This window comes from Serinus canaria, chromosome 2, assembly GCF_022539315.1.
Source record: "Serinus canaria isolate serCan28SL12 chromosome 2, serCan2020, whole genome shotgun sequence".
In the NCBI taxonomy this organism is placed as follows: domain Eukaryota; kingdom Metazoa; phylum Chordata; class Aves; order Passeriformes; family Fringillidae; genus Serinus; species Serinus canaria.
In genome coordinates this window covers 127,115,472-127,129,873 of record NC_066315.1, presented here as the reverse complement: position 1 = coordinate 127,129,873, position 14,402 = coordinate 127,115,472, and the positions used below count along the sequence as shown (strand labels likewise).

Genomic DNA, 14,402 nt, shown 5'->3' with positions numbered 1-14,402 from the left:
AAAACCTAATATTATACTATATGTTCTAATAAAGCCTTTTCAATTTAAATTATAAGACTGAAATATTTCTGTTGCTGATGAAGGAGGCTAAGATACTGCCTAAATCTTGCAGGATATAAAGCCCAATCCAAAACAAAAGTGGAGCATGTTTCAGACAGTGCAGTGTGACAATTTAAGGTGGTATAAGCCAGTAAGTCATGTTTGTTTGCAGTCAGAGTTTTTCTGGTTGAGAACAGGTTTGTATCTCTCACATGCAGAAGTGCAGAAGTCTGCAATTAGCTGCTGCAGGTGTAGAGATCTGCCTTTGCTACCAGAGCAGAACCTCTGCACAATCATCTGTGTCCAAGGCCATGCTGGTTTCAGAGTCTCTATGAGTACACTCGAGTTGCAATAGGGAGAATATTGATGTTTCATTCTGCATTCAAAATTAGTTCTCCTTATCTTCCCAAAAACTAATTCTTGTATATCAGGGCCATGGTGACCAGAAGCAGTCTGCACACTTGACCTACCTATAGAGAGATCCTGATTAATCTTCTCCCAACAAATAAATTATTTATTAATATATGGTTTGATAAGGATTGTTTAGAATGATGTTTTGAGCAGGTTGAAAATACTTGAGCTGGACTATAAATTTTAAAATACTGCTTTTATTGACTTCAAGTTAAGTGTTTGTCCAAATATTACTTTGTGCTATTACAAGCCCAAATTATACCATGTCAATCATAGTTTTCTTTACTAATTTCTAAAAAATTAAGCAACTGAATGTATCTGCTTTTAATAAACTTATTAAAAGCTGTACATGCTTGTTCTGTGCAAAGAAAATCTGTACAATCTATTTAGATAAATTTATCTGCAAATGTTCATATTTATGGTTAAAGGGCAAGAATGAACATTTCTTTAGGAGATGGGAAACAAGTAAAATAAATCACAGTTTTTGCTGAACAGTTCAAAATTTGATTTTATCTAGGAGTATCTATGCATTGAAAAGGCCCTTTTTTGTTTGTGGTAGTGAATAAGGAACACAAATATGTTGTTTCTTCATTCATTACTCACCTTCTAAGTAGGGCCTTCACATTTCTACCTCACAGGCCTGTTGAGATGTGATGATATATCTTTTAAGTATGTACCACTAGTCAAATACTAGATCTGATTCTTTTATTTCTTCCAGATATTTATTTGTAAATATATGTGAACTTTTCCAACTATTTTCTGCCATGCAGAATGTCTTGACTGGTATTCTCTGTGAGCTTTTTAAATAAACAGTGAAATTAAAACAGATGAAAAGCCCTGCTCACAACACAGTTAGTCAGTATATCTCTCTGATAACCGAAAGAAAATAGATATCTGGTTCTTTCAGAGAATATTTCTGTTCTGTGTAGGTCTGAAAAGACCTCCATATTCCACAACCAACTGTCTTTTCATCCTATGAATAACTGATAGCAATTTCTAGTTTTTTCACCACTGTTAAAAGTTTCATGTGTACTGACTAATCTGGCATCTTTTGTGACACAATGGTTCTGCTTTTATGGTAACAACAGGTGCTGGAGCAGTTGCCATTGTTATAATACTAACAAAGTAATTTATCAAGATCCTAGGCTCAAAACTTTTCAGAACATTTGTTTTTTGTTTGGTTCCATGCACATTACTTTTTGATCTTTTTTGACTTTAGAAGTATTTTCCTGCTTAAAAAAGAAGAGTTTTTTTGGTTTTGTTTGTTTGTGGTTTTTTAAAGTGAGAGTATTTCAAAAACAAAGGAAGCTACCGAAGTTCTTTGTCTTAAATTTTATTTAATCCAATACTTGAAAATTCTGAGGTGAAAAATCATCATGCAGTAGTGATGGAACAAGAGAGGCCAAGGCACATCCTTTATGGTACAAAAAGTAATTATGTAAAAAATGAGTGGCCTTTCTTAGTATCGATGTTGGCATGTGCTGCAAAGAAAGGAAGATGTTTCCCAAGATGTGTAACTATCTCTGCAGAGGGAAGGGACATGCGGTTCCACCTGTTCTGGCAAAACATATGACTAATTGTGACCCCAGTAGATGAGCAAAATGTGCTGCCCAGGGATCAACCAGCATTTTCAGTTCTCTTTGTCTGAGTCCTGCTAATCTCCAGGCCATGACCCAAGTCCCAGTGGGGCCATGAAAGAACAGTTAGAAATCCTTCAAGCTACATCTGGCTAGGAGGAGGATTGTAGCCCTCCGGGTGATTAACTGAAGCTCTGGAACGTGAGATTTTGTTGTAATCTTTATCTTAATGTGCAACTGCAAGTGTAATGTGAAGGCTGAGGGCAATCCTATTCTCAATCCTGTTCTCCCCAAGGCCCTCAAAGGATGGTGACTGAGGCAGCTCATAGAGTTGCAGATCCCCTGGTTTCAGACATTTACCAAGTACTAACTGCAGCCTGAATGGGAAACAAAGGATTGTCACTTGTTGAAAACAACTCCTCCATAGGAGATCAGGTTTTAGACAGTTAGAAAGCAGAAGTCAGCCAAAACAGTGCTGTTTCCCTCTTTAAAGATGTGGCACTCATACCTGGTTTTCTCACAGCATTTACTGTTTTCTGTTACATTTTTTGTAAGCTCCCATTCTTCCATGCATATTTAGTACAGCTATAGCCACTTTTGGAGGCTGCCTGCTTTCAGGCAGCAGCCACGAACCTAGCTGGGAATGATGGCAACAGTTTCAACTCAAAGCAGGCTTTCCTCTGATTTCTGATTTTTCTTCTTCATCTCCGTTGAAACTGCTTGCAAGCTTCCCTATTAACACATGCTGCACTCTTGCAGGCCAATCTGCCCCTGCTGCAGCGGGAGCTGCTGCACTGTGCAAGGCTAGCCAAGCAGAACCCAGCCCAGTACCTCGCCCAGCACGAACAGCTGCTTCTGGATGCCAGCACCACCTCACCTGTTGACTCCTCAGAGCTGCTTCTCGATGTGAACGAAAACGGGAAGAGGCGAACTCCAGACAGGTGAGCACCTTTCCTGCCCTGCCCAGAGTGTCTGTGTGCCCAAGGTGCTGAGCTCCTCCAGCACAGGGGCAGCGTGGGGGTGGGAGCTGGGGGAATATTGGGGTGGTGTTCCCTGGGTGCTGGTCCTTCAGATCCAACCTGACTATGAATGTTTCTGGAGATGGTGCATCCACCATCTCTCTGGGAAACCAGGGTTTCACTACCTTCCAGATGAAAATTTTTTTCCTAATCTGAATCTTCTCTATTCTTAGCTTGAAATCATTCCCCATGTCCTTTCATAACAGGTCCTGCTTATGCATGTCTGAATACACATACTTACATGTGTATATATAGAGAGAGCTACAGATACATATATATTCCTTGGTATATAAATATAATATGTGCACACACTGAATCAGTCAGGACACACTGGGGTCATAACCACACAGAAGTAATGGTCAGCCAGTACTGTAATACTTTGTGCACAGCATTTCTGTCATGAAGTCCCAGGCAGCAGATCATGCCACCTCCATATGCAAGTCTTTTGCATCTGACGTTTTGTTGAACTCAACAGCAAATGTGAGGAGAGTCGCTAGGCATTTATATTGGGAAGTACAAGGCAAACCCCAGAGCACACTCAGGGCTTTGGCTCCTTCTGTTGTGCCATATTTCCATATCCATACATGGAATATGCATAAGGGTATTTCTTTCAAAGAGTTGAAATGTTCACCACAATCTGTTTTGTTGTTGAGTTGAGGAGAGTCCATGCAGAAATGGGACAAGAGAATACATGTGTGTGAAGTACAGTGACTTTAGGGGTAGGGAACAGTTTTTATTTTTTGGAATAAAGTTCTTTGTTAAGTGTTACAAGGAAATGACTCTTGTGGTTATTTACTTTTAACTGCCTTCCTATGCTAATGTTAGAAATTCAACTGGCATTTACATTTTACCTTTGGGAAACTCAGGTATTGTATTTTTCATTGATTTGTTTGCCATGGATTTTATAGTGTAGAAAACTTTTATCATCCTTTTCTGCCAAATACCACTACCTGTATGCCTCAGGTATGCAAGTATCCTAGTTATCTTTTAAATGAAAAAGATGATTTGCAAAGTCAAGAAGCCTCGTAACTTCTTAGTGGTGACATTTTTGTGTTGGAACAGGCTTGAATGGCAGAAAAATAAAGAGAAAACAAAGTCTGAAAGCTCACAGTAAAACTTTAGACTTCTCATAGCCAGAAGTGAACAGTAAAATTTAGAGTCGCATAGCCATTAGATAGAAAAAATGTGAAAGTATTTGAAATTAGTTTTCCTGAGATTGTGTTTCAGAAAAATCACAATGAACCAGCAAGAAAATTGAGGTATAAGCAGAAAAGCTCCTTTTTAATGTAGCTACCTTGTTTTCACCAGTGTTTTGAGACAACTAGACCAAACTGAAGGAGCTGTTGGGGTTAATGCAAGCATGTTTCTGCACCTCAGAATGAGGGTTACTTTTTGGACATTTTATGCGTATTCTCTTACTATATGCAAAGAATTAATTTTTCCAAGGCCAAAATGTAGAACCTTGGGGTAGTTCTGTATATTCTCAGTCTTTGCAGAGTAGTGTAGCAAAACATCTGTTAAAAAGGCCTCTTAATGTCTTGTGAATGGCTGCTTAAATCTCAGCATGCTGTACTCCCGTGTCAGTAGCAGACACAACATTTTTCCTACAAGGAGATAGACACACATGAAATTATCTCATAAGCCAGTGAGGTATTGCTTGACAGAATACAGACAAAAAGAGGGATGTGCTTTCCCAACAGCCCAAACTCACTGGGTTTTTTTCCTGTTAGTAGAGAGGAGTGTTACTCATATTTCCCATAAGGCCACAAAGGAAAAATGCAAAAACAAAAGTAAAGTCTTTCCTTTTCTTTCCATCCTTTGCATTTGGAATATGCTCCCTCTCTTCAAGACCCTGTTTGACAGTGTTGAATTTTGGTTATTTTGTAGTAAGTACTGTCTCACCTGTGTTACCTTCAGTTCTGCTTGTGAGGGAGAAGATGGGTGACTCAGGTAGGGACTAGGACAAGAAATTTATAATGAAAAAACCCTGTATTAGTTTTATAACAAAAAAGATATAAGATTAGCACATAAAGGGACCAGCAGATCAGGAGAATATTGGATTTTAAAGTCAGCCTTCATTTTTTAATTAAAACTGAGGCCCAGACCTATAGATATTTGGGTATGGTTTATAAATTTTCTTCTCAGCATTTCCTTTAGTTAAAATATATAGGAGCTCTTAAAATTTCTGAGTCTCTGCTTGCAAAGTCAAGTGCTTTTGGCTTCATAAGTCTCTCTTAGGCTGTGAACAACCTGGGGAGTAACGCAGCTTTTGGGGTAAGGGGTTGACAGTTTATCTTCCATTGTTCTGGGTAAGAGCCTGTGTTTGACTTCCCAGGGTCCAGGGAAGGTGTAACATGGGGTGTCCCATTGGCCTGCACACTCCAAGGTGAAGAAGCTTCTGTCAGTTACAGCCTGAAATTCAGCTCCTTAGTTGTGGGGAAGTGGTGTTTCAGAAAAACTCATCCTTTCTTTTGGACCCTGCAACTGGAAAAAGCTCTCATGAAAAGAGACTGCCCAGTGTGCTCATTGGAATGGTACCTTGGGCTTGAAAAATAAGTTGGTTTTGTTCAGTGTCAAGCAACCCTGTCACTGGTTAGTCACATCTACTTCTCCATTGCCTATGACTATAATAGAAGCTATACAGAAAAAAAAAATGTGGTAGTGTTGGCTGAGCCAAGTTCAGTGGAGTTGTCTTGTGCACTCAAGAACATTTGTGCAACAGATTCAGTAAAAAGAACAAGATGCTTTTGGAAAGATTCTTAAATTTACGGAATTGGAGTCTGCATACCTTTTAATTTGGATAATGTAAGTAAATCAACCACAAAAAACTGTCCTCAGAGGCAGAACATGCCTAGACTGAGTGAGTATTGAAACCAAATACTTGTCTGGCTTTATACTCATTACACTATTAATTATTTTAATTGTTTACAGAGGAGCATGAGGAAACATCTGGAAATATATATACCTTTTGTTAAGAAATATAAGTAATTTTCAAATATACTAATAAAAATTCAGCAGAAGATAGCAGACATACTTTAAGGGGAGGGTTTACTGTGACTCCGTGGCTAGTAAATGAAAAAAAATTGCTCAAAGGCCACGTCTTTCCAGGAGAACCAAGTGCAGCTGGAATAATTTTGATTGAAGATGTGTGTCTTACTGAAGTAAACTGTAGTATCTTTTTCACATCCCAAGGTATATTATATAGATATATAGATATATAGTTATACACAGGCATGCATTGTATATAATGTATATGTAATATATATATACATACACATTTATAGTTTTCATTTGGGCATGAGTAACTGTGTACCATTAATTCCACTAGAGGAAGAGTACAGTAGAGGATTAGGCAAAGAATGTGGAACAAGTGTTACATGTCACCACAGCTGCCTCATGCTTTTTCGTTGAAGAAAATCCACATATAGTATTTTTTTCTGCTTATAATTTCAGGACCTTTTTTGCATATCCATTTTCCAATTCTTGTTATTTATCTGCATATCCAAGTCGACTGTATGTGAGGTTTTATAGAGCAATCTGACAGCCGAGCTTTGTGTTTTACTGAATGTTTTCTTGGTGCATATGGTCTGACACGGATGAGCAGCCACGGTGAGATTTTTGAGTCTATTAAACTAGCTCATTAAAAAGATCAATCTGTTTCTGTAATAACACTGGGAACCATCAGTCACTGCAAGAGAGGAAAACTGACACCTGAGGAGACAACACATTTTGGTAATTTGTTCGTGACATGTCATGAACAAAGTGTTCACTGTATTTCGTTTACAAGTTTTGGAGTTTACATTCTACTGTAATAAAGCAAAGGAACTTGGACCACAGTGAGTATTTATTTTGGTGAATGAATGCTTAATTATAAACCACATGATTTTAAATACATTAACAACAAAAAACTTTGTGCTAATTACTCATCCTTTGAGCTTGCTGGAAAGGGCTGATGGCATGTGAGCATGTCATATAGTGACTATATTTATGACAGTTCTCTACAAAGTGGATATAGGATAACAAAAAATCCTGTTAGAATAGCATTCTTTTCAGTGAGAAGAAAACAAAAGTGGCCATGATTGTGTTGTGAATTTAGAAAGTTCTGCTGTGGTTGCAGTACGCTTGGAACCAATGACATGAAATAGATGTCAAACGTACTTGGGCACAGAGATAAACTTTGATAATATTGTTAGGTAAATCTTATTTGAAGAGGCTTCTCAGTATCTCAGAAAGGTGAAGGATGCTCACAGCTCTTACATCTGTGCTCCTTGTATTCCATGTGTAATTATGAGGAATCTTAAAAGAATTTTTGTAAAATGAACTGTTAGCAAGGCAGAAAAGTAATTTTTTCTGTGACAGTATTATTAACAGCTACTTTATTCCAGCAAAGCATTATCATTTGTTTGATTCATCAAACCTTTATTGGTGGACGTCAGTTTAAATGAAAGCATCTTGCACAAATAGTAGATAAACAACTTTGTCTCATTCTTGTAAGCTGACTTTAGTGTTCTTTGAAATTCTTGTAATACTCTTGATCAGGTGAAATATAATTTTCTAGCCAAGGCAGTTTTGCATGGTCAGAGTTTCTATCCAGGAAATTATCAATAAATTGCAATCTAAAACTGAAATCACAACCTAAAACCATCAAATTCTATTAAATGTGTGCAGGGTAAAAAGTAGTGTCTATTCTGCTGTCTTTAATCTAAGTAAATCATGGCTTCAAGTAAAATGACCCCTTGAGTGTTTATAGCTGAAGGACTCCATCTTTGTCGTATTGCCAATTTTCCATACAACAGTGTTGATTTATAGGCACATATCAGGGAAAGTGTGGCCAAGAGCAGTAAGGAAAAAAGTATCAGTTATGTTTCCTACACATTCACTGTTATTTCCTCTCTACAGCTTCTGGTTACTTTGCAAAATCAGATGAAAGCAGATTAAAATTGTGATGGTGTTATATTTGGAACTATTACTCACATGGGTGTGCCAGTTACTGGGAAACAGGAGTTCTTCCTCAGGCACCTGGGAAAATGCTGTTGCCCCAAGGGGTGAGACCTAAAAGAATGAGTAGAACAGATCAGAAGCAGACTAGCAGGTCAAATTCAGAGCATCTGAATTATGGCACTCGCCAGTGCCTTATCTTTTATCACTATGTTCAGTGTATTCAGATATAGTAAATTTGGCAGCAGTTCCTGTTCTGATGAGGTTTTCTAAGTTGTTACCTTTTTATATATATTTTATGTAGTCAGAAACATAAAATGAGTTTATATACAGTCTCATTCTGGTATTGTGGTAAGCTGTTTATTTGGTCAGTGCAGAAAATATAACAACGAATTGTAGAATTAAATGTTTGCACCCAGAAAAGACATGACAGCCGTTACCCAATATAATAGAAAAAACATCATTTCAGTAAATATGTTTTCAACAGTCATGTTAGTTTCTATGTTAGTCAGAGTTCAGTGGATATGCTGGTATGTTTTCCAAGCTAAAGCATTGCATAATTAAGGTAAGTACAAAGCATTCTTAAAAAACACAGAAATACCTGTACATTAGGTGCAAATATATACATTTGTATGAAAATATATTATTTTAACATCAAGCTGTAGTGCAGAAAAGGAAAACTGGATTCCCACTTGTCCCAGTTTTATCTCAGTGATCAAGTCAATGAGTTATTTAATTGTTTGCTGTTTCTGACTTTTACCCATCTAAGTTAGATAACATTCTAACTGTAGTACTAAAGGACTTAGGTGAATTATTAGTTTGCCTTGTACAGACAGAAAAGTCCATTTCTTTTGCTTGCATAGTATTTTGACAACTGGAAGATTGGCACACTGAGTTTGAGTAAATATGTGCAAAGAAAACACACACAAGCCACTAAATGCAAACTTGTCTTGAAGAGCTGTCAGAAACATCACCACCCATTGGGAGTTATTGCAGACAGGTACGTCGTGCCAAAAGTAATAAAAAATATATGATGGACCTCAGGTTTTCTTGGTTTTCACAGCCATGCTGCATTTCTTTTGGAACAAGGTACATGCTCCACTTTAGCAAAGTATGTCTTTTATATCTGCCCAAAATGATCCTGCTGTGCTGGTGAAAGATTCTTCCCTTTTTGCCAAATTACAGTTTAGTTATATATATATATATATATATATATATATATATACCGGCAGCTTCTCTGGCATTAGTAATTTTGGTGAGGTCTCTGAGAAATTGCTTCACGCCTTCTGAGAACAATGCAGCCCATCTTTTAATTTCCTGCTGCTAGTTACAAGATCTTAGTTTGATTCTCTCTCTCAGAGGATATTGGCAATGATTTGGTTTCACTCTTCCTCTCATTGGCTTTAAATGGGAACCTGTTGAGGGGTGACAATACACTGTTTCCCAACAGGCAGTCCCTCAAAGGTGGTTGATTGGTTTCTGGGGGAAGGTTTGTTATAGAGCAGTTGGTTTTAGCAATAGGCAAACAAGAAAATTTGCTCAAATTTACCTTTCTGTCAGTGTCAAAAAATTGTGCTATTTGTAGGAATGATACATTATGCCATCCCTTTCTTCCAGAGGATCAAGTTATTTTGTAAAAAACTGGAATATAACTGCAGTTTAATAAAGGTTTTTTGGAGGGAGGAATGAAACCTCAGTTTGCAATATTTATGTCTAAGAAACTTTCTGATCGAAACTAATATTTTGCAGGTTTTCTTTATTCACATGATTTAAAAAACCCAAACATTTCAGTGAAATGAAATTTCCCCAAAAGGGTTGTAAACCTGTTGAAGTAACTGTAGGGGGCTTTTTTTGTTTGGTTGGTTTGGTTTTTGTTTGTTTTTCTTATATTTTTTTCTTATACTTTTATCTTTTTTTGTTGTTTTGTTTGTTTGTTTGTGGGTTTTTAAAAATATCATTTTAATGGAGAATTAGTTTGGGGTGAGTTCAAGGTTCTCAGGCAGACGTGTCAAGTAGAGAGTTCTTTGGAAATAGCTGATTATGAATTTAATTGAAGAGTAGCTAGAACATAAAAAAACCCCTGTCCTTCTCCTCAGTAGCCCTTACAAGTTGCCTGAGCATTAAACCCCTGTCTAAGAGTAATGGAGTGGCAAGTCCTGAAGATTACTGAGGACTTGAGTCTAACCACATCTTCCTGTAAAATTAATTATAGTCACAGCACTTTTGTCCAGATGGTGCAAGAATCTCTGAAGGATGCATTTCTCATCATTTAGAGTCAATTCTTCCCCAAAGTCTCTGTGTGACACTGACCTTGATGGGAGCTCATGGTATACTGAGGTTCTGCACTCTGACATTCACTGTGGTATCCTCTTGAAAAAAGAAACATTTCTTGAATGGTGGATTTCTCCTAATCACTGTAAGCTATAGCACTACTGAAAATAGGAATTTCTTGGTCCCTAGTTTCATGTATCAGTTGATGGTTTCACCTCTGCAATTGCATGTGGATCTACCCCATCAGTCTGTGATCTCAGCAAAGGCTGCTTGCTCTCCAGCCCCTCGTTAGGTGGCTCTGTCAGAAGGCTCACCCTGATAGTATTTCTCAAGTTGCAGGGATGGTTAGACAAGGTGAATGAGTCCTTTGTATGTTTTGAATCAGCAGTGTTATGAAATGTTCTGCAACACCATACATTTGGAGCACAGTGAAGAACAATCTTAAGTTCCTGAAGCTGCATGTGTAGGTGGGGATGCATGTTCCCAAGCTCTATTCACTAAGTGAATTAAAGTTCCTTTGCTTTGTTTTTCAGAACCAAAGAAAATGGCTTTGACAGAGAGCCTTTGCACTCAGAGCATCCAAGCAAGCGGCCCTGCACTATTAGCCCAGGCCAGCGGTACAGTCCAAATAATGGCTTATCTTATCAGCCCAATGGTCTGCCTCATCCCACCCCTCCTCCACCTCAGCATTATCGTTTGGATGATATGGCCATTGCCCACCACTACAGGGACTCATACAGACACCCCAATCACAGGGACCTCAGGGACAGAAACAGACCTATGGGTAAGGCACGTTGATTTTCTGCATTGTTTTTTTAGGTTTCTGTATCCCTTGTAACTCTGTTTTGTGAGCAGGACTTTTTTATCTGCAGTTCAGATATAGCCTTTATGGCTGTTTGTCCATCCAGCTGCTTCTAATGGCCTTATTTCAAATCTGTATTTGTAAAAGTGGATTGAATTGTGTCTCTAAGTAAGAGGGTCAGAAATGGGAGGAACCTGTGTTTTCAAAGCTGCATGGGTGACATGGACACTCAGGTGTACGGCGGGCAAGGATAGATAGAGCTTTTTATTTTTCTTCTAATGCAGATTTGTGATGATAGCAACATCAAAATAGCTTGATTTCAGCTTAGAGCAGAAGAAAGTTATCTTTCAGAGAAGCGTTTTGTGTGTGACGTGTCCAGAGCGTGGAGTGGAGGATGTGAAGAGCAGAAGCACCAGCCACACCCTGCACGGCAGAGTTTGGTTTATTGGGATGCCTGATGCTCTTGGATTTTGTTTCACATCTGCACTTACTGTTCTTGTTTAAAACAAATCTTCAGTAAAGGAGAAACACTTACAAATATTCAGCATCTGCATAGAGGAGGCTAAGCAAAGAACAAGTGTTGGTTCCCCTTGAGTGTTGATAATAAATACTGGCTTGGTTGTATCATGTTGTCAGCTGCTCTGATATATGTGCTACATTTTAACCACATGTTGTTTAAACATCTGTGGAGGGATGAACCCTTAATGATGCTCTGTTGACATGGTAGTAATTACTGTATTTAGTGAAATAACACTGAGTTTATACTAATATTTTTTCAACTCTCTGAAGTACAGCTAGTATTATATGCACTGAGTTACCAAATAATTGCCTTGCTGACTTCAAGTAGTGCAAATGAAAAATTATATATTGTATTATGTTATATTTATGTATATAATAATTATACATAGTCAGAAAGAGCTATGTCCATTTTTGAGAGGTTGTCTTGTAATGTATAGAACTTACAGAATTGAAGACATTAAATTGGACAAGACAGTAGCATCTTGTGTGAGGAAAAGTACTAAAGAGAACTTGGAGCAAAGTTTTTTTTGAAGCCTTTCTTTTTTTGTGGTGGCATTCTTGATGCTAGAGCAGGTAATATATGATGGTTTTGTCTATAGGCTCTTTTTTTTCCTGTTTTTTTTCCCTCATAGAGGACTTCCAACATTGTAAACATAATTTGCTCCTCTTTGGCAGGGTTGCATGGCACACGTCAAGAAGAAATGATTGATCACAGGCTAACAGACAGAGAATGGGCAGAAGAGTGGAAACATCTTGACCATGTAAGGGCTAAATATCCATTTATGTGTAATTGTCTGAACAGAGGCCTTCTAAGATAGGAATTTAAAATTTTTATTATAAAACCTATCTGAATTCCAGGACAGGTTTTGAAAGCTTTGCTTATTAAATCAGAGGTCTTGATGTCCATTAGATAGTTCATACCAGGCCTTGCTGATAAGTGTCTCCTGCATTATCCTAATTATTACAGTCTGCCAAAAGAGGAAAGGACTTTCTCTATAAACACTGGATCTGGGGCTTGGATTTGTTCCTGAATTTATTAGCCCTTGTAAAATTTGCGGGCATCAGTTCTGGACCACATCCTGTGTCCTCTGTGGTGCCATGTAATACTAGTGGCAGGGCTACAGCCTGTTCAGTTTTTTTCTCCTTGTCTTTGCACTTTTCCCTGTAAGTCTCTATCTGTATAGTTTAGGATCACCAGTTAAAAAAGGAAGGGATTGTCAGTCTTAAAACAAGTCTAAAATTTTTCAGCAATAGTTGAAGTTAACAGAGGGGGACTCCTTCATTATTATAACCCATGCACTCAGTACATTGACATTTTCTTTATTATTATGTCACCCCTTGAATAAAAAGTTTTTCTTTGTTTCTGTGCTCCATCCACTGCTGTGAACAGTTGTTGAACTGTATAATGGACATGGTGGAAAAAACCAGACGATCTCTCACTGTCCTACGGCGATGTCAGGAAGCAGACCGCGAGGAGCTCAATTACTGGATACGGCGGTACAGTGATGCGGAGGATTTAAAAAAAGGCGGAAACAGCAGCAGTAGTCATTCCAGACAGCAGAGTCCAGTGAATCCAGATCCAGTTTCATTAGGTACAGTATCCTCCTTGAAAATTGTGTGCTGATTCTCTTTAAGCTTAGCTAAGTGATAGATGACGTTTGCATTTGTTCTCTTCTTCTGCTATAGTGATGATTCGTCTCGGCTGACTGCTGAATTCACTATAACTCTTATGCCCAAACAGTGGTGTTTCTGGGTGGAATGGCTTGAGGCTTTTTGGGTGATGCTTGGGTGATGCTTTGCTTTCCATTCAGCAAAGTCTGAGAGGGTGGGGTGAGACTGTCATGTAGGGTGTCAGAACGGTGAGATTTGCTCTGACTCTCTGTCCCTTCTGACTCTTTCCTGATTGTTTAAAAAAATCTGTGGGTGTTCCTGGATTGTTAGTGATTTGAAACAGAGAGCTTTCACCTTCTTAAATTAGATTAACTTGGCGGTTGTCTTTTTAAGGAAATAGAGTTGTAAAGATACAGACACTTCTTAGGTGTACTTGGTTTCTGTTTAAAAAAGGAACAAGATCTGGAATGCTCACAGTCATGCACACATGATCCTCCTAGGTCTGTGTCCATCACTGCAGCTTGTGCAGGTGTGTCTGAGGACTGTTTGTTGTGTAGTTCCATGGAGCTGTGCAGGCCTTGGCTCAGGCAGCAGAGCTTGAGCTGGGTGGGCTGCAGCTGCCTTACAAGGACCAGACCAAACAGCTGGGCTCTCCCCGCTGCAGACCTTTGCAGTCACTCTCACACAGTACCTCACACAACTACTCTAAGAGGACTCTGCCCTATAAGAACCAGCTTTTCATTTGGGGGCTTTCTGTGAGTTACTAGTGTTTTGGCCTTTTTTTACCCCATGTCCTAACTTCATGACAGATATGGTAAAGCAACATCTCAGTGATACCTTTTTATTTTTCTTGCTCTTTTGAAGACATCAGGAGACTATGCTTGTCTTATATTGTCTTACAAAAAAAAATTCTCTATATCCAATGCCATCTGCTCAAAATCATCATAAATTGTGTTCATTACTAGAATTACTGAATAGAATCAGGAGAATGTGTGTTATTTTGCAACTTTATTGTAACTGTGTTTTCCTTTTGCCTTTAAGAATAACTTACCAAGTCAAAAAATTATTTAATTGCAAATAGAAAACCAGAAAAAAAACCACCTCTAATCCTATCTCCATCATTCTTTTAGTAAATTCTAGAGTTACCACAGTAATATTTAGTGCCTCTCAAGAACAAACAGATCTTTTTTGTGTGTGTGTGTCAAATTCCCTGAG

The 14,402-nt window shown here is 38.2% G+C and overlaps 1 protein-coding gene across 4 annotated transcripts in view; it reads left to right on the top strand.

Annotated features, from left to right (window-relative positions):
- The window catches only part of RUNX1T1 (RUNX1 partner transcriptional co-repressor 1), a 116,081-nt gene that overhangs the window by 74,423 nt on the left and 27,256 nt on the right, over positions 1 to 14,402 (top strand). For all 4 annotated transcript variants that reach the window (XM_009086779.4, XM_018911894.3, XM_030232281.2 and 1 more), the window contains 4 exons: positions 2,787 to 2,968; positions 10,789 to 11,039; positions 12,252 to 12,337; positions 12,967 to 13,168. In XM_009086779.4, the coding sequence (XP_009085027.1) occupies positions 2,787 to 2,968; positions 10,789 to 11,039; positions 12,252 to 12,337; positions 12,967 to 13,168 (721 nt within the window). The remainder of the gene's footprint in view (positions 1 to 2,786; positions 2,969 to 10,788; positions 11,040 to 12,251; positions 12,338 to 12,966; positions 13,169 to 14,402) is intronic.